At 48.8% G+C, this 22,787-nt stretch overlaps 1 protein-coding gene across 23 annotated transcripts in view; it reads left to right on the top strand.

The window, feature by feature from the left end:
* Positions 1 to 22,787, top strand: part of dnm1a (dynamin 1a) — an 82,890-nt gene that overhangs the window by 52,769 nt on the left and 7,334 nt on the right. For 12 of the 23 annotated variants that reach the window (XR_005040435.2, XR_005040436.2, XM_036967876.2 and 9 more), the window contains 5 exons: positions 19,806 to 19,915; positions 20,775 to 20,886; positions 21,114 to 21,128; positions 21,811 to 21,987; positions 22,287 to 22,528. Coding sequence is in view for 19 of the 23 variants with exons in the window: in XM_036967876.2 (XP_036823771.1) it covers positions 19,806 to 19,915; positions 20,775 to 20,886; positions 21,114 to 21,128; positions 21,811 to 21,987; positions 22,287 to 22,528 (656 nt within the window). In the remaining 4 variants the exon portion in view is untranslated. The remainder of the gene's footprint in view (positions 1 to 19,805; positions 19,916 to 20,774; positions 20,887 to 21,113; positions 21,129 to 21,810; positions 21,988 to 22,286; positions 22,529 to 22,787) is intronic. The other 11 variants (XR_016493306.1, XR_016493305.1, XM_090226909.1 and 8 more) reach the window with 2 other exon arrangements.

The following is a 22,787-nucleotide window of genomic DNA, read 5'->3' as shown; positions in this document are numbered from 1 at the left end:
GTATCTTAGCCACCCTCCTGTATGCTGTATCTTAGCCACCCTCCTGTATGCTGTATCTTAGCCACCCTCCTGTATGCTGTATCTTAGTCACCCTCCTGTATACTGTATCTTTGTCACCCTCATGTATGCTGTATCTTAGTCACCCTCCTGTATGCTGTATCTTAGTCACCCTCCTGTATGCTGTATCTTAGCCACCCTCCTGTATGCTGTATCTTAGCCACCCTCCTGTATGCTGTATCTTAGTCACCCTCCTGTATGCTTTATCTTTGTCACCCTCATGTATGCTTTATCTGTGTCACCCTCATGTATGCTGTATCTTAGTCACCCTCCTGTATACTGTATCTTAGTCACCCTCCTGTATACTGTATCTTAGTCACCCTCCTGTATGCTGTATCTTAGTCACCCTCCTGTATGCTTTATCTTTGTCACCCTCATGTATGCTGTATCTTAGTCACCCTCCTGTATACTGTATCTTAGTCACCCTCCTGTATGCTTTATCTTTGTCACCCTCATGTATGCTGTATCTTAGCCACCCTCCTGTATACTGTATCTTAGTCACCCTCCTGTATGCTGTATCTTAGTCACCCTCCTGTATGCTGTATCTTTGTCACCCTCATGTATGCTGTATCTTAGCCACCCTCCTGTATACTGTATCTTAGTCACCCTCCTGTATGCTGTATCTTAGTCACCCTCCTGTATACTGTATCTTAGTCACCCTCCTGTATGCTTTATCTTTGTCACCCTCATGTATGCTGTATCTTAGCCACCCTCCTGTATACTGTATCTTAGTCACCCTCCTGTATGCTGTATCTTAGTCACCCTCCTGTATACTGTATCTTAGTCACCCTCCTGTATGCTTTATCTTTGTCACCCTCCTGTATACTGTATCTTAGTCACCCTCCTGTATGCTTTATCTTAGTCACCCTCCTGTATGCTGTATCTTAGCCACCCTCCTGTATGCTGTATCTTAGCCACCCTCCTGTATGCTGTATCTTAGCCACCCTCCTGTATGCTGTATCTTAGCCACCCTCCTGTATGCTGTATCTTAGTCACCCTCCTGTATGCTTTATCTTTGTCATCCTCATGTATGCTGTATCTTAGCCACCCTCCTGTATGCTGTATCTTAGTCACCCTCCTGTATGCTGTATCTTTGTCACCCTCATGTATGCTGTATCTTAGTCACCCTCCTGTGGTTGGAATATTTTGGGTTCTTCATACAAATATAACCACTCCAGTAGAAGCCATCTTTAGTATATCGATGTTCATTACCAATACCAGTGTTTCCCATTCAACCGTAACATTTAAATTATATAGCATGTACAGTCTTATGCAAAGTTGAAATCTGCAGTTTTAATTCTTGCCCATGACAATATTTACAAAATATAAAGTACCATTTCTGGATTCGACCTGGCAGACGTCTTAGACACTAAGTAGGCTCAGACTGATCTTCAAAAAAAATGTATTTCAATTTCTCAGGACATACAGTCAGTCATCAACTCAGAACAGAACACAACAGTACTAGACAGGTATATAGTTGGGCATGGCCTGTTTCTGTGGTTGAGGCTGTGGTTCGGATTCTTAATGCTGTGCCAGGCTTGCCCAGAGTAGTGCCATGGTCTTTTTGGCTGCTGTCACCCACTGGCTAGCTGTCTCTCTGTGTCCTGATTCTTGCGCTTCCCCACCCAGCCTAACCAATGTGCAGACTACTGTGCAACCACTACTTCCTGAACAGGTAGTCTGAACACTGGGCAGGCGGGGCGGGCTGCTGGTCCACGAGGGAGGAGGGTGAAGGAGGTACACATATATACATGTAAACACTCACACATACTGCACATACACACACACGCACGCACGCACGCACGCACGCACGCACGCACGCACGCACGCACGCACGCACACACACACACACACACACACACACACACACACACACACACACACACACACACACACACACACACACACACACACACACACACACACACACACACACACTGCAGAGACACGCACACTTATATGCACACACTCACTCACGCGCACGCACGCAGACACAGTCGCTCACACACACACGTAGACACTGAACACACACACAAACACACACACACGTAGACACTGAACACACCTAAACATACACACTACTCACTGTGTTATCTGCACTGTATCCAAAATAGCTATTTGACCAATCCCGTGGGCTCAGGAGAGGAGAGGGATTTCTGCCCAGTGTAGAAAGAAGAGAGGTCTTGTCTGGAGAAGAGACAGAGAAAGAAAATGGGAGAGTAAATGGCTGAGGTCAGGGAGAAGTGATGAGTTGTGATTGGCAGTCTGAGTATTCCTTCCTGTGTCCTGCAGGGAGAGAGGCAGCAAGAAAGGCAGAGAGAGAGAGAGAGAGAGATAGAGGCAGAGGCAGGGAGAGAGGCAGCAAGAGAGTCATTTGAAACCGTCATGAGTCACAGAGGAGACGATTTAAAATTGTGCAATGTGTCAGTAGTCTCTGAAATTAGTTTGTGTTTTTTTTTTTTTACATATGAAAGCAGATGAAAATGTGCACACTCACACACACGTGCACCCACACACGCGCACACACACACACACACAGACACATTCACAGTCAGTGTCTTAGCTAACTAGACTGGAGTTTGTATGCCCTCATTGAACTTAAGTGTTGAGGTAAAAAGGATATTTACAATCCGTGTTTTTCACTACACCCAAGAAATGACCAGTGAACTAAGAACTCTTTGATCTTAGTGTAAAGTTGGTTTGGTGATGACACTGCTCCTTTACTGGCAACCCTCTGTAGTGCTGTGGTCAGGAAACAGTCACCAAGCGGTCAAAAACACTGATCGACTTACCGGTGGGGAAACGCGCTCAACATAGATAGATACCCAACTCATACTCACATCCATCCAACTCTCTCAAACACACATCTACCCAACACAGTTTACATCATCATTCCTTCACAGACACTTAACACGGTGAGGACAAGACAGAAAGGATAGAGATACCTAGTCCATTTTGAGGGTTCTGGATGGGTTGGTCAATGGACTCTCGCTCTCCGTCTCCTCTCTCCCTCTTTCACCTCTTGGCGTCTCTCCGGAGAGAAGTCCCCTTTTCACCCTCCACTTTTTCACCCTCCAACTCCCTGTCTCCCTCTCTCCTCTCTCCCTCTCCCTCTCCCTCTCTCCCTCTTTCCCTTTCCCTCTCTCCCTCTTTCCTTCTTTCACTCTCTACCTCTCTCTCCTCTCTCCCTCTCTCCCTCTCTCCCTCTTTCCCTCTCTCCCTCTCTCCCTCTCTCTTCCCCTCTCTCCTCTTTCCCTCTCTCTCCTCTCTCCCTCTCTCTCCTCTCTCCCTCTCCCTCTCTCAATCTTTCCCTTTCCCTCTCCCTCTGTCCTTCTTTCACTCTCTCCCTCTCTCTCCCCTCTCTCCTCTTTCCCTCTCTCTCCTCTCTCCCTCTCTCCCTCTCTCCTCTTTCCCTCTCTCTCCTCTCTCCTCTCATCTTTCCACTGCCAGCAGAGAAGTGTTGATTCAGGTAGACTCCTGTTGTCTGTCCATGACAGTCCATTGGAGCAGAGAGACGTTGTGTGGAGGTTGTAACAGAGTTGTAACAGCATTGTCCAGAGGTTATCTCCTCAGTACGAGAGAATTCTCGCTGAGAGGCAGAGTGAGGACTAGCAGCAGGCTTACGTGGCAGACGAATGGTCACCAAAAGTTTCCTTGGTGAGAGAGAGGGAAGGAGAGAGATGGAGGCAAGAGAGAGAGAGAGAGAGAGAGAGAGAGAGAGAGAGAAAGGAGGAGGAGCTCTTATTGTCCTCTTTTTCTTTTCCCCGTCTGTCTGGGTCTTAGGTTTTTTACAGCTTGGGCTTTTGGGGAGGTAGCAAGAAGTGGAAGGTCAGGGGTCAACAGGAAGTGAGGCGCATTAATTTGCTGCGTGTGTTGTGTAATTGTAGCAGGGGGGAACAGGGGCTGGAGGGGAGTGGAGGGGAGGAGAGGGGGAGAGGGATTGGTTGTCTAGCTGGTGAGCTTTTTGGGGAAGCATGTGTGTGGGAGGACTGTGTGTGTGTGTGTGTGTGTGTGTGTGTGTGTGTGTGTGTGTGTGTGTGTGTGTGTGTGTGTGTGTGTGTGTGTGTGTGTGTGTGTGTGTGTATAAAAGTGTTAGGGTGAGTGTGTTGGTTGTATGTCATTGAGTTTGAATGTGTGTGTGTCAGTGGGACTGTGTGTGTGTGTGTGTGTGCATGTGTGTGTGCGTGTGTGTGTGTGTGTGGGAGGGAGGCTGGATGACTGCAGAGGCTCCATGGCTTTGTAGCCAGGGCAGGAATGTCGGCGTTTCTTGGCGAGAAGGAAGGCTTGTAATAACTCCAGATGTGCGGCCCTGTGGTCTTTTCTCTCTCTCTCCCTCTCCCCCTCTCTCTCTCTCTCTCTCTCTCTCCCTCTCTCTCTCTCTCTCTCTCTCTCTTTCTCTCTCCCTCTCTCTCCCCCTCTCTCTCTCTCTCTCTCTCTCTCTCTCTCTCTCTCTCTTCTCTATGCTCTGTTTTGTCTTCTAAAGCTGATTTCCTCTCCCTGTCCGGCTTGAATAAAGGGCTCTTTATACTGGTCTACATCGCCCATCACACCCCTAGCCCCCCTCAATCACCCCCAACACCCCATCAGAAAGAGGGCAGTGGGGGGGGGGGGGGGGGGTGCTAAGAGTGTACTACTGGGAAATCAGAACCAGAACAGAAGTTGAGGTGTGTGTGTGTGTACGTGTGTGTCTATTTGTGTGTGTGCAAAGGTCAAACGGTCTACTGGTTAGAGACATGGCAGTAGTGGGATAGAGAGCTAGGGCAGCAGTATAGAGAGAGAGGCAGAGAGCTAGGGCAGCACTACTGAGAGAGAGGCAGAGAGCTAGGGCAGCACTACTGAGAGAGGCAGAGAGCTAGGGCAGCACTATAGAGAGAGAGGCAGAGAGCTAGGGCAGCACTACTGAGAGAGAGGCAGAGACCTAGGGCAGCACTATAGAGCGAGAGGCAGAGAGCTAGGGCAGCACTATAGAGAGAGAGGCAGAGAGCTAGGGCAGCACTACTGAGAGAGAGGCAGAGAGCTAGGGCAGCACTACTGAGAGAGAGGCAGAGAGCTAAGGCAGCACTATAGAGAGATTGGCAGAGAGCTAGGGCAGCACTACTGGGAGAGAGGGAGCTAGGGCAGCACTATAGAGAGAGAGGCAGAGAGCTAGGGCAGCACTACTGAGAGAGAGAGGGAGATAGGGCAGCACTACTGAGAGAGAGGCAGAGAGGTAGGGCAGCACTACTGAGAGAGAGGCAGAGAGCTAGGGCAGCACTACTGAGAGAGAGGCAGAGAGCTAGGGCAGCACTACTGAGGGAGAGGCAGAGAGCTAGGGCAGCACTACTGAGAGAGAGGCAGAGAGGTAGGGCAGCACTACTGAGAGAGAGGCAGAGAGCTAGGGAAGCACTACTGAGAGAGAGGCAGAGAGCTAGGGCAGCACTACTGAGAGAGAGGTAGAGAGCTAGGGCAGCACTACTGAGAGAGAGAGGGAGCTAGGGCAGCACTACTGAGAGAGAGGCAGAGAGCTAGGGCAGCACTACTGAGAGAGAGGCAGAGAGCTAGGGCAGCACTATAGAGAGAGAGGCAGAGAGCTAGGGCAGCACTATAGAGTGAGAGGCAGAGAGCTAGGGCAGCACTATAGAGAGAGATGCAGAGAGCTAGGGCAGCACTACTGAGAGAGAGGCAGAGAGCTAGGGCAGCACTATAGAGAGAGAGGCAGAGAGCTAGGGCAGCACTATAGAGAGAGAGGCAGAGAGCTAGGGCAGCACTACTGGGAGAGAGGGAGCTAGGGCAGCACTATATAGAGAGAGGCAGAGAGCTAGGGCAGCACTTCTGAAAGAGAGTTGGAGCTAGGGCAGCACTATAGAGAGAGAGGCAGAGAGCTAGGGTAGCACTACTGAGAGAGAGGCAGAGAGCTAGGGCAGCACTACTGAGAGAGAGTTGTTGGAGCTAGGGCAGCAATATAGAGAGAGAGGCAGAGAGCTAGGGCAGCACTACTGAGAGAGAGTTGGAGCTAGGGCAGCACTACTGCGAGAGAGGCAGAGAGCTAGGGCAGCACTACTGAGAGAGAGGCAGAGAGCTAGGGAAGCACTACTGAGAGAGAGGCAGAGAGCTAGGGCAGCACTACTGAGAGAGAGAGGGAGCTAGGGCAGCACTACTGAGAGAGAGAGGGAGCTAGGGCAGCACTACTGAGAGAGAGGCAGAGAGCTAGGGCAGCACTACTGAGAGAGAGGCAGAGAGCTAGGGAAGCACTACTGAGAGAGAGGCAGAGAGCTAGGGCAGCACTACTGAGAGAGAGAGGGAGCTAGGGCAGCACTACTGAGAGAGGGAGAGAGCTAGGGCAGCACTACTGAGAGAGAGAGGGAGCTAGGGCAGCACTACTGAGAGAGAGGCAGAGAGCTAGGGCAGCACTACTGAGAGAGAGGCAGAGAGCTAGGGCAGCACTATAGAGAGAGAGGTAGAGAGCTAGGGCAGCACTACTGAGAGAGGCAGAGAGCTAGGGCAACACTACTGAGAGAGAGGCAGAGAGCTAGGGCAGCACTACTGAGAGAGGCAGAGAGCTAGGGCAGCACTACTGAGAGAGAGGCAGAGAGCTAGGGCAGCACTACTGAGAGAGGCAGAGAGCTAGGGCAGCACTACTGAGAGAGAGGCAGAGAGCTAGGGCAGCACTACTGAGAGAGAGGCAGAGAGCTAGGGCAGCACTATAGAGAGAGGCAGAGAGCTAGGGCAGCACTACTGAGAGAGAAGCAGAGAGCTAGGGCAGCACTACTGAGAGAGAGGCAGAGAGCTAGGGCAGCACTACTGAGAGAGAGGCAGAGAGCTAGGGCAGCACTACTGAGAGAGAAGCAGAGAGCTAGGGCAGCACTACTGAGAGAGAAGCAGAGAGCTAGGGCAGCACTACTGAGAGAGAGGCAGAGAGCTAGGGCAGCACTACTGAGAGAGGCAGAGAGCTAGGGCAGCACTACTGAGAGAGGCAGAGAGCTAGGGCAGCACTACTGAGAGAGAAGCAGAGAGCTAGGACAGCACTACTGAGAGACAAGCAGAGAGCTAGGGCAGCACTACTGAGAGAGAGGCAGAGAGCTAGGGCAGCACTACTGAGAGAGGCAGAGAGCTAGGGCAGCACTACTGAGAGACAAGCAGAGAGCTAGGGCAGCACTACTGAGAGAGAAGCAGAGAGCTAGGGCAGCACTACTGAGAGAGAAGAAGAGAGCTAGGGCAGCACTACTGAGAGAGAGGCAGAGAGCTAGGGCAGCACTACTGAGAGAGGCAGAGAGCTAGGGCAGCACTACTGATATTAAACAGAGGTAAAGAAGGAGGCAAGTAAGAGGTAAGAGAGATGGAGAGTGGGAAAGAAAGGGATTTTTCAAGTTTTTCAAGAAATGCATAGCAGAGTGAAGGAATGAGGGATGGAGGGTGGTTGTGGCTGCACCAACATTGTTTCCACAGTTTGGACATCCAAGAAGCCTCAACGTCAACTCACATCCTTTGTCTATGACGCCAGGCCAGACACACTGAAAACCAATACTGACTCCAACTTATCCAGCCTTGTCATGATTTCTTTTAAATGTTGGTCTAGATGGACATTGTGTGCATGTGTTTGTGTGTGCATGTGTTTGTGTGTGCATGTGTTTGTGTGTGCATGTGTGCGCACGTGTGTGTGTGTGTGTGTGAGTGAGTGTTTGTGTTTTTGTGTGTCTGTTTTTGGTTTTACTATCCTTGTGGGGACTAGAAGTTGGTCCACACAAGGAAAAATGCAATTTTAGGTTTAGGGTTAGGGTTACAATTCAGGTTAGGGGTTAGGGTAAGAGATTAGGGTTAAGGTTAGGTTTAGGGTTATGTTTGGGGGTTAGGGAAAATAGGATTTTAATCAGTTGTTCGTTCCCCACTAGGATTAGTTTTACCCAAATTTTGTGAACTTTAAAAAAATTCCCCGGTTTTCCAGAAATCCTTGTTGGGATTTTGGGAAAAACAGGGAATTTATGGAAAGTTCCCAGAATTTGCAACCCTAACAAGGATAGTAAAACAAACGTGTGTGTGTGTGTGTGTGTGTATGTGTGTGTGTCCATGTGTGCGTGCAATAATGTGTGTAAGCCTTTGAGCACTATGGAGGAGCTTTGTCTGAAGCCAAAACCATACAAGCTGACTCAAATCATATTCTATGCTTTCACTCCAGATGGATTAGTAAGAAATGCTCAAAGAAAACCTCAGGATTGTAAACTTCTAAATGAAATTAGATAGTATGTCAAATTACAATGAGTAGTTTTGGATTAGAGTAATGCTGCCATGTGCCAAACGATGTGCCCCCCCCACTGGGGGAAGTATAGGGGAAGAATAGAGTGATGTCTACACATTTTCTCACTCCTATTCTCTATTCGCACCAAAACTGACCACATTTTTTTCCCTATTCACACATTGCGTCATCCACGGAAGTTGGTACGTGTGTGAGACAGTGTCAGGCCAACGGTTGTTGTCAGACATACTCCAGTTGGTCCTGCTGTACAGTTTGCTTACATTTCAGCTTTAGAGTGGGGCTTTCGGAGAGTTGTATGATAGCTATTTAAATAAACAACAATATCTGATGATAAGGAGAGCAGTAATGCACTAGGTAGGAGGGGTTCATCTAGAACCAGTGGGGGGCAAGAGAGGGAGAGATAGAGGTAGAGAGAGGAGGGGTAGAGGTAGAGAGAGGAGGGGTAGAGGTAGAGAGAGGAGGGATAGAGGTATAGAGAGAGGGATGGATAGAGGTAGAGAGAGGAGGAGTAGAGGTAGAGAGAGGAGGGGTAGAGGTAGAGAGAGGAGGGGTAGAGGTAGAGAGAGGAGCGGTAGAGGTAGAGAGAGGAGGGATAGAGGTATAGAGAGAGGGATGGATAGAGGTAGAGAGAGGAGGAGTAGAGGTAGAGAGAGGAGGGGTAGAGGTAGAGAGAGGAGGGGTAGAGGTAGAGAGAGGAGGGGTAGAGGTAGAGAGAGGAGGGGTAAAGGTAGAGAGAGGAGGGGTAGAGGTAGAGAGAGGGAGAGATAGAGGTAGAGAGAGGAGGGGTAGAGGTAGAGAGAGGAGGGGTAGAGGTAGAGAGAGGAGGGGTAGAGGTAGAGAGAGGAGGGGTAGAGGTAGAGAGAGGGAGAGATAGAGGTAGAGAGAGGAGGGGTAGAGGTAGAGAGAGGAGGGGTAGAGGTAGAGAGAGGAGGGGTAGAGGTAGAGAGAGGAGGGGTAGAGGTAGAGAGAGGAGTGGTAGAGGTAGAGAGAGGAGGGGTAGAGGTAGAGAGAGAGGGATGGATAGAGGTAGAGAGAGAGAGGGATGGATAGACGTAGAGAGAGGAGGGATACAGGTAGAGAGAGGGAAGGATACAGGTAGAGAGAGGAGGGATACAGGTAGAGAGAGGGAGAGATACAGGTAGAGAGAGGGAAGGATACAGGTAGAGAGAGGAGGGATAGAGGTAGAGAGAGGGAGGGATACAGGTAGAGAGAGGGAGGGATACAGGTAGAGAGAGGAGGGATACAGGTAAAGAGAGGGAGAGATACAGGTAGAGAGAGGGAGGGATACAGGTAGAGAGAGGAGGGATAGAGGTAGAGAGAGGGAGGGATACAGGTAGAGAGAGGGAGGGATACAGGTAGAGAGAGGAGGGATACAGGTAAAGAGAGGGAGAGATACAGGTAGAGAGAGGGAGGGATACAGGTAGAGAGAGGAGGGATACAGGTAGAGAGAGGAGGGATACAGGTAGAGAGAGGAGGGGTAGAGGTAGAGAGAGGAGGGTTAGAGGTAGAGAGATGAGGGATACAGGAAGAGAGAGGGGGGGATAGAGGTAGAGAGAGGAGGGGTAGAGGTAGAGAGAGGAGGGGTAGAGGTAGAGAGAGGAGGGGTAGAGGTAGAGAGAGGAGGGGTAGAGGTAGAGAGAGGAGGGGTAGAGGTAGAGAGAGGAGTGGTAGAGGTAGAGAGAGAGGGATGGATAGAGGTAGAGAGAGAGAGGGATGGATAGACGTAGAGAGAGGAGGGATACAGGTAGAGAGAGGGAAGGATACAGGTAGAGAGAGGAGGGATACAGGTAGAGAGAGGGAGAGATACAGGTAGAGAGAGGGAAGGATACAGGTAGAGAGAGGAGGGATAGAGGTAGAGAGAGGGAGGGATACAGGTAGAGAGAGGGAGGGATACAGGTAGAGAGAGGAGGGATACAGGTAGAGAGAGGAGGGATACAGGTAGAGAGAGGAGGGATACAGGTAGAGAGAGGAGGGATACAGGTAGAGAGAGGGAGGGATACAGGTAGAGAGAGGGAGAGATACAGGTAGAGAGTGGGAGGGATACAGGTAGAGAGAGGAGGGATACAGGTAGAGAGAGGGAGGGATAGAGGTAGAGAGAGGGAGGGATAGAGGTAGAGAGAGGGAGGGATACAGGTAGAGAGAGCGAGGGATACAGGTAGAGAGAGGAGGGATACAGGTAAAGAGAGGGAAAGATACAGGTAGAGAGAGGGAGGGATACAGGTAGAGAGAGGAGGGAAACATGTAGAGAGAGGAGGGATACAGGTAGAGAGAGGAGGGATACAGGTAGAGAGAGGGAGAGATACAGGTAGAGAGTGGGAGGGATACAGGTAGAGAGAGGAGGGATACAGGTAGAGAGAGGAGGGATATAGGTAGAGAGAGGAGGGATACAGATAGAGAGAGGGAGGGATAGAGGTAGAGAGAGGAGGGATAGAGGTAGAGTGAGGGGGGGGTACAGGTAGAGAGATGAGGGATACAGGAAGAGAGAGGGAGAGATACAGGTAGAGAGAGGAGGGATACAGGTAAAGTGAGGGCGAGATACATGTAGAGAGAGGGAGGGATACAGGTAGAGAGAGGAGGGATACAGGTAGAGAGAGGAGGGATACAGGTAGAGCGAGGAGGGATACAGATAGAGAGAGGAGGGATACAGGTAGAGAGAGGGAGGGATAGAGGTAGAGAGAGGAGGGATAGAGGTAGAGTGAGGTGGGATACAGGTAGAGAGATGAGGGATACAGGAAGAGAGGGAGGGATAGATGTAGAGAGAGGAGGGGTAGAGGTAGAGAGAGGAGGGATAGAGGTAGAGTGAGGTGGGATACAGGTAGAGAGATGAGGGATACAGGAAGAGAGAGGGAGGGATAGATGTAGAGAGAGGAGGGGTAGAGGTAGAGAGAGAGGGATGTATAGCGGTAGAGAGAGAGAGGGATGGATAGACGTAGAGAGAGGAGGGATACAGGTAGTGAGAGGGAGAGATACAGGTAGAGAGGGAGGGATACAGGTAGAGAGAGGGAGAGATACAGGTAGAGAGAGGAGGGATACAGGTAGAGAGAGGGAGAGATACAGGTAGAGAGGGAGGGATACAGGTAGAGAGAGGGATAGATACAGGTAGAGAGATGAGAGATACAGATAGAGAGAGGGAGGGATACAGGTAGAGAGGGAGGGATACAAGTAGAGAGAGGAGGGATACAGGTAGAGAGAGGAGGGATACAGATAGAGAGAGGGAGGGACACAGGTAGAGAAAGGGAGAGATACAGGTAGAAAATAGGAGGGATACAGATAGAGAGGGGGAGATACAGGTAGAGAGAGGGAGAGAGACACGTAGAGAGAGGGAGAGATACAGGTAGAGAGAGGGAGAGATACAGGTAGAGAGAGGAGGGATACAGGTAGAGAGAGGGAGAGATACAGGTAGCGAGAGGGAGAGATACAGGTAGAGAGAGGAGGGATACAGGTAGAGAGAGGAGGGATACAGGTAGAGAGGGAGGGATACAGGTAGAGAGAGGGAGAGATACAGGTAGAGAGAGGGAGAGATACATGTAGAGAGAGGAGGGATACAGGTAGAGAGAGGAGGGATACAGGTAGAGAGGGAGAGATACAGGTAGAGAGAGGAGGGATACATCTAGAGAGAGGAGGGATACAGGTAGAGAGAGGGAGAGATACAGGTAGAGAGAAGAGGGATACATGTAGAGAGGAGGGATACAGGAAGAGAGAGGAGGGATACAGGTAGAGAGAGGGAGGATACAGGTAGAGAGAGGAGGGATACAGGTAGAGAGAGGAGAGATACATGTAGAGACAGAGTAGAGAGAGAGAGTGGGGGGAACAGTAGAAAGAGAGGGAAAGAGAATAAGTCATTGAGATGAGCGGAATGAGAGGCGACCCCTGTCTGGTAGAGGAGACAGCAGGAGAAGGAACGAGGGAAGGAGCAAGTCAAGCAGGCAGGGTGAATAATTATCTTTCCAGCCCCTGGCTGATGAGATAAACATCTGTGGCGTCTGTTTTTCTTTCAATACGTTTTCTTCTTTCGTGTTCCCTCCATACTCCCCAACGCACGTCTACAGAGTTTCATATCCCTCAAAAGTTCATAGAAGTATATATATATATATGCCTTCCTCCTCCCATTCCAACTGTACTTCACAGGAGCTACAGTAAGGGAAGCAATGCAGAGCAAGCTCAGCACAATAGGCAACATTGTGATAGAGGAAAACCACATTGGTTTTGTGTGTGTATGTATTTGTGTGTGTGTTTGCTTGTGTAAAACCACTAAAATATTTGGGTCCCTCATGATTTCTGTGTGTGTGTGTGTGTGTGTGTGCGTTGACGTTTTTGTCCGTGGACTTGTGTGCGTGTGTGTGACTGCAGACTGGTCTCTTTGAACGTACTGAACGTGTTGGAGATGTATAGACGACATATACACGCACGCACACACTCGTTAACTCAACATTGCCCTCTCATTGATGACCCTGCCCAGCGGTGTGGGAACATGTGTTTATGTGGTCAGCAGGGATCGTGTGTGAGAGAGAGACAGAGCCTCCCAACCCCCTGTGACTGTTGGTGGTCAACATTGATTGTAAAAGGTCCCCGTTTGCTCCAGGGTTGTTGGAATGACCTCTGACTGAGTTAAATATAATAAATAATTAGACATTTAGTAATTAGCCGCTAAAGAGGGACATATCATTGACTTGTAAACCTGTTCCGGCTGCTGCTGTGCTGGTTGTTCATCTGTAGTAGAGAACCTTGCTTCCTTCTCTTCGAGATGAGTTTTTATTTGTGGTCATTCAACACAGGACACTATGCAAAGCACAAATGAGCCTTAGGTTTGCCAATGGTTTGCCTATGGTTTGCCAAATGTTTTCCAAGACGTTTGAGTGGAGACTGAAGTCCATCGCCACACTTTTGTTGACACGTCGTCTGGAAATAGCCTAATTTTAGCAGAGGCAAATGTGACTGTTGTAAATGATTTGCTGTGCATGTTTTTATAGTTTGGCAGCATTGTGTGTTACTATAAATGAATGGAGTCGTAGAAGTTGCATCGAGGTTTCAAGGAGATTGTGTCATCGACTATTCTCCCTCTGGCTTCTTCCCTCATGTAACTAAGGGAAAATATACCTAGCTGGTTGTCGGGATGTTTGGAACATGTTCCTCTCTATGTGAGTTACGGTAAAAGGAGGAACTAAAGATGAAGGGGTTACATTTGGAATTGGGAGCTGGGGCGTCCTTGGAGGGGTCAGGGTTGAACACAAGGTTTAGAGTTAGTACTTTTATCCTACTTTCTATCCTACTCCACATTGGACCCGTAAGGTGCAGGAGCCCTTCTTAGGGTAGCGCCGGCCCAAATGAACCACAGTCCCCTCATCTAGTCCCTCTTTACTATTTTCTGACCTCTCTCTCCTATCTCCCTTAACCTCTGATTCAAAAAGAATGGAATCCAGCCATTCTATCCCCCGTTTCTCTTCCTCTCTATGTCTCTCTCCCTTCCTCTCTCTTCACGTCCTCTGTGTTCAATAAAGGACAGGGATTCAGACCGGTCCCAAACCTAAGCCCTCTCGATGGTTCACAACTCTCATCTCATGTTCACTCATCACACTGCAGGAGAGAGTAGGAAAAGGTTTTGCCCACATTCAAAGTTTTCGTTCAACGCAAGCAGCCTCTGAGATCATAGTCCAAGCAATGTAGACTCTATTTTATTGAGAATGGAAGAAAGAGAATGAAGGAGGAGAAATGGAGGGAGGTAGGGAGGGGAAAGAAAGAGTATTTAGAAAATTGCCGTTGGCCCCCGCCCAAGGCCCAGTCGCTGCGGTAATGAGGGGTTAGGCCCCCGCCCAAGGACATGTCGCTGCGGTAATGAGGGGTTAGGCCCCCGCCCAAGGACCAGTCGCTGCGGTAATGAGGGGTTAGGCCCCCGCCCAAGGCCCAGTCGCTGCGGTAATGAGGGGTTAGGCCCCCGCCCAAGGCCCAGTCGCTGCGGTAATGAGGGGTTAGGCCCCCGCCCAAGGCCCAGTCGCTGCGGTAATGAGGGGTTAGGCCCCCGCCCGAGGCCCAGTCGCTGCGGTAATGAGGGGTTAGGCCCCCGCCCGAGGCCCAGTCGCTGCGGTAATGAGGGGTTAGGCCCCCGCCCAAGGCCCAGTCGTTGCGGTAATGAGGGGTTAGGCCCCCGCCCAAGGCCCAGTCGCTGCGGTAATGAGGGGTTAGGCCCCCGCCCAAGGCCCAGTCGCTGCGGTAATGAGGGGTTAGGCCCCCGCCCGAGGCCCAGTCGCAGCGGTAATGAGGGGTTAGGCCCCCGCCCGAGGCCCAGTCGCTGCGGTAATGAGGGGTTAGGAGCAACGTTATTGCTCCCAGATGCTGTGCTGGTTTTCTCCAGGCTTTGATGCAAATCCAAGTCACCAGCACTTTTCAATCTGTCTCCCCACACACACACGCACGCACACACACACACACACACACACACACACACACACACACACACACACACACACACACACACACACACACACACACACACACACACACACACACACACACACACACACACACACACACACACACACACACACGTGTGCACTGACGCACACGCATGGACATGCACACACACAAGCGCACGTACACACGTACACACACACACACACACACAGGCTAATGTGCTTTATACACGCACACACACAACTCTTAAAGGAACAACCCTTCTAACCTTATGTACCTGAAAAGCCACACTCTCTTGAACCAGATGCAACCTTCTCACTCCCACAACAATTCCCAAAGACCAGCTGTATGTGTGTTCGACCCGTGTGTGTGTGTGTGTGTGTGTGTGTGTGTGTGTGTGTGTGTATATTTGTATTTGCAAATATATATATACACTACCGTTCAGAAGTTTGGGGTCACTTAGAAATGTCCTTGTTTTTGAAAGAAAATACACTTTTTTGTCCATTAAAATAACACCAAATTGATCAGAAATACATTATAGATATTGTTAATGTTGTAAATGACTATTGTATTTGGAAACGGCAGATTTTTTTAATGGAATATCTACATAGGCGTACAGAGGCCAATTATCAGCAACCATCATTCCTGTGTTCCAATGGCACGTTGTGTTAGCTAATCTAAGTTGATCACTGGCAGCTTCATTAAATAGTACCTGGAAAACACCAGTCTCAATGTCAACAGTGAAGAGGCGACTCCGGGATGCTGGGCTTCTAGGCAGAGTTCCTCTGTCCAGTGTCTGTGTTCTTTTGCCCATCTTAATCTTTTATTTTTATTGGCCAGTCTGAGATATGGCTTTTTCTTTGCAACTCTGCCGAGAAGGCCAGCCTCCCGGAGTCGTCTCCTCACTGTTGACGTTGAGACGGGTGTTTTGCGGGTACTATTTAATGAAGCTGCCAGTTGAGGACTTGTGAGGCGTCTGTTTCTCAAACTAGACACTCTAATGCACTTGTCCTCTTGCTTAGTTGTGCACCGGGGCCTCCCACTCCTCTTTCTATTCTGGTTAGGGCCAGTTTGCACTGTCCTGTGAAGGGAGTAGTACAGAGTGTTGTACGAGATATATATATATATATATATATATAGCATATATATATATATAAATATATTGTATGAATGTGTTGAATGCTGTGTGTATGTGTGCTGAAATACAAATGTGTTAGCAAGTGTGTGTGTGTGTCTTGGAGGGAGCATTTGTGTGGGGCCCTTGTTTGGATTACCCAAGCAGGGGTTGGAGTGGGACGTGAAGTGTGTTTATGAATCCAACGTGAACTTCCTCTGGCTTTATAATTAGGCTGGTATTAGTCACAAGCTAAACAAAACAATGGAAAGTATTTCAACTCCTCACTCTGTGGTTTGTCTGATAGGTTTATACATACCTAGCATCAACACTGACCGGAGTGAGGTTTAAGTAAAGGGCTGGGTGTGTTGGTGTCTTAAATGTTTAGGTGTGTTATACGTTCTCACACACTCGCTGAGCTGAATATTTTCCAGAAGAGAGTTTATCTGTATCTGCTCAGATGTGTGGTCTGTCATAGAGTAGTGTGTGTGTGTGGTGTGTTTGTCTGACCTTTAGTGTGTCCCATGCTGCCGGGCTGACGTTGCTGGTTTTATAGGAACACATGGAGAATCACTCAGTCTGTCTGCAGTCTCCCTCAGTCTCTACTGGGAGATGGAGGGAGGGGAGGGGGAGGAGAGGAGAGGGGGAGTTCTAGGTCTGCCCCTACACACACCTCCTGATGACTTCCATACACAATCCGTGTGTGTGTGTGTGTTATAGCAGTCTGTGAGTGATAAAGTGCACAGTGAACCCTCAGAGTGCAGTGTATTAGTCTGTGTCTATGGGGCCATCCATGGCTTAGTGCCCACTCTATGTCACTCTGGCTCCTCCTCTTCTCCTCACACTCCTCCATCTCTCTGGTCTATCTCTCTTACCCCCCTCCTCTCCAGTTTGTCCCTCTGTTTTACTCTCTTTATTTCTCTCTCTCTCTCTCTCTCTCTCTCTCTCTCTCTCTCTGTCTCTCTCCCTCTCTCCCTCTCTCTCTCTGTCTCTCTGTCTGTCTCTCTCTCTCTCTCTCTCTCTCTCTCTTCATACCTCCTTCCCTCTCCTCACTTTTCCCTTGTTTTGTTTTTTTGTTGCGCTGGCCAGGGGAAAGGAAAATGTGTGAGTCAGTGAAAGGCCGCTCCCTCCCTGGGATGAGAGAGTCGAGGGAGGACTGGACTTGTTTAGTGTGGTGACGTCACCCTCTGTGTCCCTGGTAACCGCGTGTTTAGTCTCCGGTAGTGGACACCTGGGCACACAAACTTGGCCTGTTAAGTGTCACTCCACAGCGGTGTGTATGTGCGTGTGTGTGTGTCCGTCCTTAGGGGGCTCTGACCGTTTGACTGTGCAGGTCTGAACCCTTTTGATGAGGGGAGGTTGGTTATGGTGTATGTACAGGGAATGGGCTGGGCAGAGCTAGGAAGGGAAGGGCTGTGGTTGGACACATGTTTCTAAAGTTGAAGAGAAACTGTGCTTTACCGTAGTCATAGGGGAGTTTGTGCGTTTTGGGGTAGAGCATAGAAAAGAGTAACTATGTGGAGACTGACTCACGTGTTGTCATGTTCTACACCAAACAAAAATATAAACGCAAAATGTAAAGTGAGCTGAAATAATATTCCCAGAAATGTTCCATACGCACACCAAAAATTATTTCTCTCAAATTCTGTGCACAAATTTGTTTACATCTCTGTTAGTGAGCATTTCTCCTTTGCCAAGATAATCCATCCACCTGACAGGTGTGGCATATCAAGAAGCTGATTAAATGATCATTACTGGGCTGGGTACAATAAAAGGCCACTAAAATGTGCAGTTTTATCACATCACACAATGCCACAGATGTCTGTGGGCAAATGCTCACCTTCGATGGCCACTGGCACGCTGGAGAAGTGTGCTCTTCACAGATTAATACTGGTTTCTGTACCGGGCAGATGGCAGACAGCGTGCATGGCGTTGTGTGGGCGAGCGATTTGTTGATGTCAACATTGTGAACAGAGTGGCGGTGGGGTTATGGTGTGGGCAGGCATAAGCTGCGGACAACGAACACAATTGCACTTTATCATTGGCAATTTGAATGCACAGAGATATTGTGATGAGATCCTGAGGCCCATTGTTGTACCATTCATCTGCCACCATCACCTCATGTTTCAGTATGATAATGCACATCCCCATATCGCAAGGATCTGTACACAATTCCTGGAAGCTGAAAATGTCCCAGTTCTTCCATGACCTGCATACTCACATGACATGTCACCCATTGAGCATGTTTGGGATGCTCTGGATCAACGTGTAAGACAGCGTGTTCCAGTTCCCACCAATATCCAGCGACTTCGCACAGCCATTGAAGAGGAGTGGGACAACATTCCACAGGCCACAACCAACAGCCTGGTCAACTCTATGTGAACGAGATGTCGTGCAGCTTGAGGCAAATCCTGGTCACCAGATACTGACTGGTTTTCTGATCCACACCCCTACCTTTTTTACCTTAAGTTGTCTGTGACCAATAAATGCATCTGTATTCCCAGACATGTTAAATCCATACATTAGGGCCTAATGAAATAATTTCAATCGACTGATTGCCTTATATGAACTGTAACTCAGTAAAATCTAGTTCAGTTCAACGTTGCTGTTTTCTGGCTATGTTGTACAGTTAACTCTGGTACACACACACACACACACATTCAAAATCCACATTTTCCTAAACCCTTAACCGAACCCTAATCTAAACCCCAAACCCTAATTGTAACCCGAACCCTACACTTAACCCCTAAGCCTAAAATAACTTTTTTTCCTTGTGGGGACCAGCGAAATTGGTCCCCACAAGGACATTTGGTCCCCACAAGGATAGTAAAACCAAAAACACACACACTGGTTGGAATGGCTCCTTTTAGTAACAGTGGGTTGTGAAGCTCAGTGGCGTGTGACCACAGGGTGTGTGATACTTTGCCCATATGCCCAGGTCTGGTTGTTAACCCTGGATTCACTTCTGTGGTTCACATCCCCAGATTCTGGGTCTCTTTCGACTGGCTTTCTGAGCTTTGGGCTATCTATCTATCTATCTATCTATCTATCTATCTATCTATCTATCTATCTATCTATCTATCTATCTATCTATCTATCTATCTATCTATCTATCTATCTATCTATCTATCTATCTATCTATCTATCTATCTCTCTCTCTCTCTCTCTCTCTCTCTCTCTCTCTCTCTCTCTCTCTCTCTCTCTCTCTCTCTCTCTCTCTCTCTCTCTCTCTCTCTCTCTCTCTCTCTCTCTCTCTCTCTCTCTCTCTCTCTCTCTCTCTCTCTCTCTCTCTCTCTCTCTCTCTCTCTCTCTCTCTCTCTCTCTCTCTCTCTCTCTCTCTCTCTCTCTCTCTCTCTCTCTCTCTCATATGTAGTCAAGGAAAGTCTAGCTCCTCTCTCGCCCTGCCTCCTTTCTGCTGTGGTGAAGGCTGTGTGCTGTACGGCTCGCCTGCCCCCCTCTCTCTTCTGTGATACTTACAGTTACACTGCTTTAATCACAACCAGGCACTTTGCTGGGCCTCTTTTCCACCCCTCCCTCTCTCCCTCTGTATATGTATCCCTCTCCTTCTTTCTCTGTCATTCATTTAATCAGCCTCTCTCGCTCTTTGCCTGTCTTTCTTTATTTCTGTCTGACAGTCTTTCGGACTCTCTCTCTCTCTCTCTTTCTCTCTCTCTCTGTCTCTCAATTCAATTCAATTCAATTCAAGGGCTTTATTGGCATGGGAAACATGTGTTAACATTGCCAAAGCAAGTGAGGTAGACAACATACAAAGTGAATATATAAAGTGAAAAACAACAAAAATTAAAAATTATCTCTCTCTGTCTCTCTGTCTCTCTCTGTCTCTCTCTCTCTCCCTCTCTCTGTCTCTCTCTCTCTCTCTCTCTCTCTCTCTCTCTCTCTCTCTCTCTCTCTCTCTCTCTCTCTCTCTCTCTCTGTCTTTTTGGGTTCATGCTGTACTTTCTCTAACCTGTGTATTGTTGACTCTGCCCCCTGCAGGAGAAAGAGAAGAAGTACATGCTCCAGGTGGACAACCTGAGGCTGAGGGATGTGGAGAAGAGCTTCATGTCGAGCAAGCAGATCTTCGCCCTGTTCAACACTGAGCAAAGGTCAGTTCTTAGGTGGACATTTCAATCATAAATTATAGTTTGTCAAATCTTTTCAGACCTCAAAAAGTAAAGTAATATAGCTGAATCTACACAAAACAGCTCTCCACACACACTGATCACACACATTCACTGTTCCATAAAGGCAAGCACCCACACAAGCACGCAGGCATGCAAACTCCTTACCATGTAGGGTTGCTCAGTACTGTGACATGTCCCACTCACTCCCACAAGAATGTACAGGTAACTGCCAAAATAATGGAGGTGGCAGGTGCTTTCAAACAGGTGTGGTTCCTGAGTTAGTTAATCAATTAACATCCCATCATGCTTAGGGTCACGTATAAAAATGCTGGGCAGGCCATTATTTTGGCTACCATGGCTATGCCCCCATAGGATGACAACGCCCCCATCAACAGGGCACGAGTGGTCACTGAATGGTTTGATGAGCATGAAAACAATGTAAACCACATTAAACACTTATGGGAGATTCTAAAGCGGTGCCTGAGACAGCGTTTTCCACCACCATCAATAAAACACCCAATTATAGAATTTCCTGTGGAAGAATGGTGTTCCGTCTCTCCAATAGAGTTCCAGACACGTGTCGAATCTATGGCGAGGTGGCCTAACACCCTATGACGACACTTTTAGTCGTTCAGTTTTTTTCATTATTTTGTTTTTTTTTGTCTTGTTTGTTTTGTTTATTTATTCACACACACACACACACACACACACACACACACACACACACACACACACACACACACACACACACACACACACACACACACACACACACACACACACACACACACACACACACACACACACACACACACTCAGACTTTCCCCTTTGTGTCCACAGGAATGTGTATAAGGACTACCGTCAGCTGGAGTTGGCCTGCGAGACTCAGGACGACATAGATGGGTGGAAGGCCTCCTTCCTTAGAGCCGGGGTGTATCCTGAACGCGTCACGGTACCACACACACACACAAACCTGTACATTTCCGTCAGTAACTATGCCGGTCCAAAACATACAGTTTTGCTGATTGTGATGGTGGTTTGCTCTCACAGTACTAGTGGCGCCAGTCATCTAACGTCTAACACCATCTCTCTTTCAATCTCTCTCTTTCCCTCTCTCTCTTTCTCTCCCTCCGTCATTCTTTTCCTCAATATGTCCTTCATTGCTGTTGGACCCTATAGGAAAAGGAGGGCAAGGTATGTGCTTTGTGTCGTGATGTCTATTCCAACTCTCCACCTATGCTCAAGCTAGCGTTGGCAATTGAATTTGATACTGAACTCTGATTGGCCCTAAAGATTTATACAGGCACAGTCTCCTTTTTTGTCTCGCCTCATTGGTGCTGTTTCTAATCAACCGCCCAGTCATTCATCATTCGCACCAAACCAGGAAGTTCAAATGTCGCTCTCATCAGGGTTCTGCCATAGCTGTATTATACAACCATCTGATTGGAATAGGCTAAGCAAATAAAGGAATTATCATTGGGGCGTGAGCCAAGAGAAAGTGGTTCAGAAGGAGACACGTTGTCTCCAATGGCTCTCGGCTGACAGCAGCCGCATGGTGAGCTAGCATCAGTAGTGTGTGTGTGTTGGCTCAGTTTGTGGTTGTTTCTCTTTAGCGCCAGTTTAGGACTATATAGTAGATGTAATTAATGATGTGTGATATTGAGGATTATTTCAATACGTTGTGTGATTAGAGCGATCACTTGTCTCCATTGTTCTCTTTCTCAACTCTCATTCACATATTTCTCTCTTTCTCCTTCTCCCTCTCCCCATCCCTCTCCTTTTGCCTCTCTCTCCTTCCCTCTATCCCTGTCCCTCTACCTGTCCTCTCTACCCCTCTTCTCATCCTCCAACCCCCCTCCCTGGCCTTGTCCTCCAGCAGAGTGAAAGTGGAGACGGAGAGAACGGCTCAGATAACTTCATGCACTCCATAGACCCCCAGCTGGAGAGGCAGGTGGAGACCATCCGCAACCTGGTGGACTCCTACATGGCCATTGTCAACAAGACCATCAGGGACCTCATGCCCAAGACCATCATGTACCTCATGATCAACAACGTGAGTCCCCATTGGTCGCTTTCGCTTGTGGTGTCGTAATCTTCTGTAGGGCCAGCGGATTCTCATCCTTGTCTTTGAATCTGTGTCTGGTTGGTTTAGACTTTGGAAACCAGCTGGCCTGTGAAATCTCTAACCAATCAGTGACAAGAACGGGTCAATTAAGTGCAAGGGAGGAAGAAAAACCTCTCATCTCCACAGCCACTTTTTCCTAGGTTATTGTTGTAAAGAAAAACGTACATCTCCAACTCCCCCCATTCCTCACCTTTACTCTCCCTCTCTCTTCCCCCTCCTCCACACAGACCAAGGAGTTCATCAACGCGGAGCTGCTGGCCAACCTGTACCACTCTGGGGACCAGAACAGCCTGATGGAGGAGTCCCAGGAGCAGGCCCATCACCGCGACGAGATGCTCCGCATGTACCATGCCCTGAGGGAGGCCCTAAACATCATCGGAGACATCAGCACTACCACTGTCACTACCGCCATGCCGCCGCCTGTAGACGACTCCTGGCTGAGGCCGGGGGGAAACAACTCTGGGGGCAGGTACGAATGGAGGGAGAGAGGGAGGAAACGAGAGGAAGGGAATGAGGGACAATTATATGGGTGAAGGTATGGATGGATGTGGGAAGGAAGAGGAAGGAGGGGATGGAAGGAGGACAACAGTTCTGAGTAAAATGTATGGATGGAAGGAGGACAACAGCTCTGAGTAAAAGGTATGGATGGAAGGAAAGGGGTATAATAAGGGAATAGAAGAGAGTGGGGAGTAAAGGATGAGGGGAGTAGGACTCATGTTGTGGCCTCC

This window comes from Oncorhynchus mykiss, chromosome 29 (genome assembly GCF_057628025.1).
Source record: "Oncorhynchus mykiss isolate SJ-2025 chromosome 29, ASM5762802v1, whole genome shotgun sequence".
Taxonomy (NCBI): Eukaryota; Metazoa; Chordata; class Actinopteri; order Salmoniformes; family Salmonidae; genus Oncorhynchus; species Oncorhynchus mykiss.
Note: the sequence above shows the minus strand (reverse complement) of the source record. Positions and strands in the feature narration are given on the sequence as shown.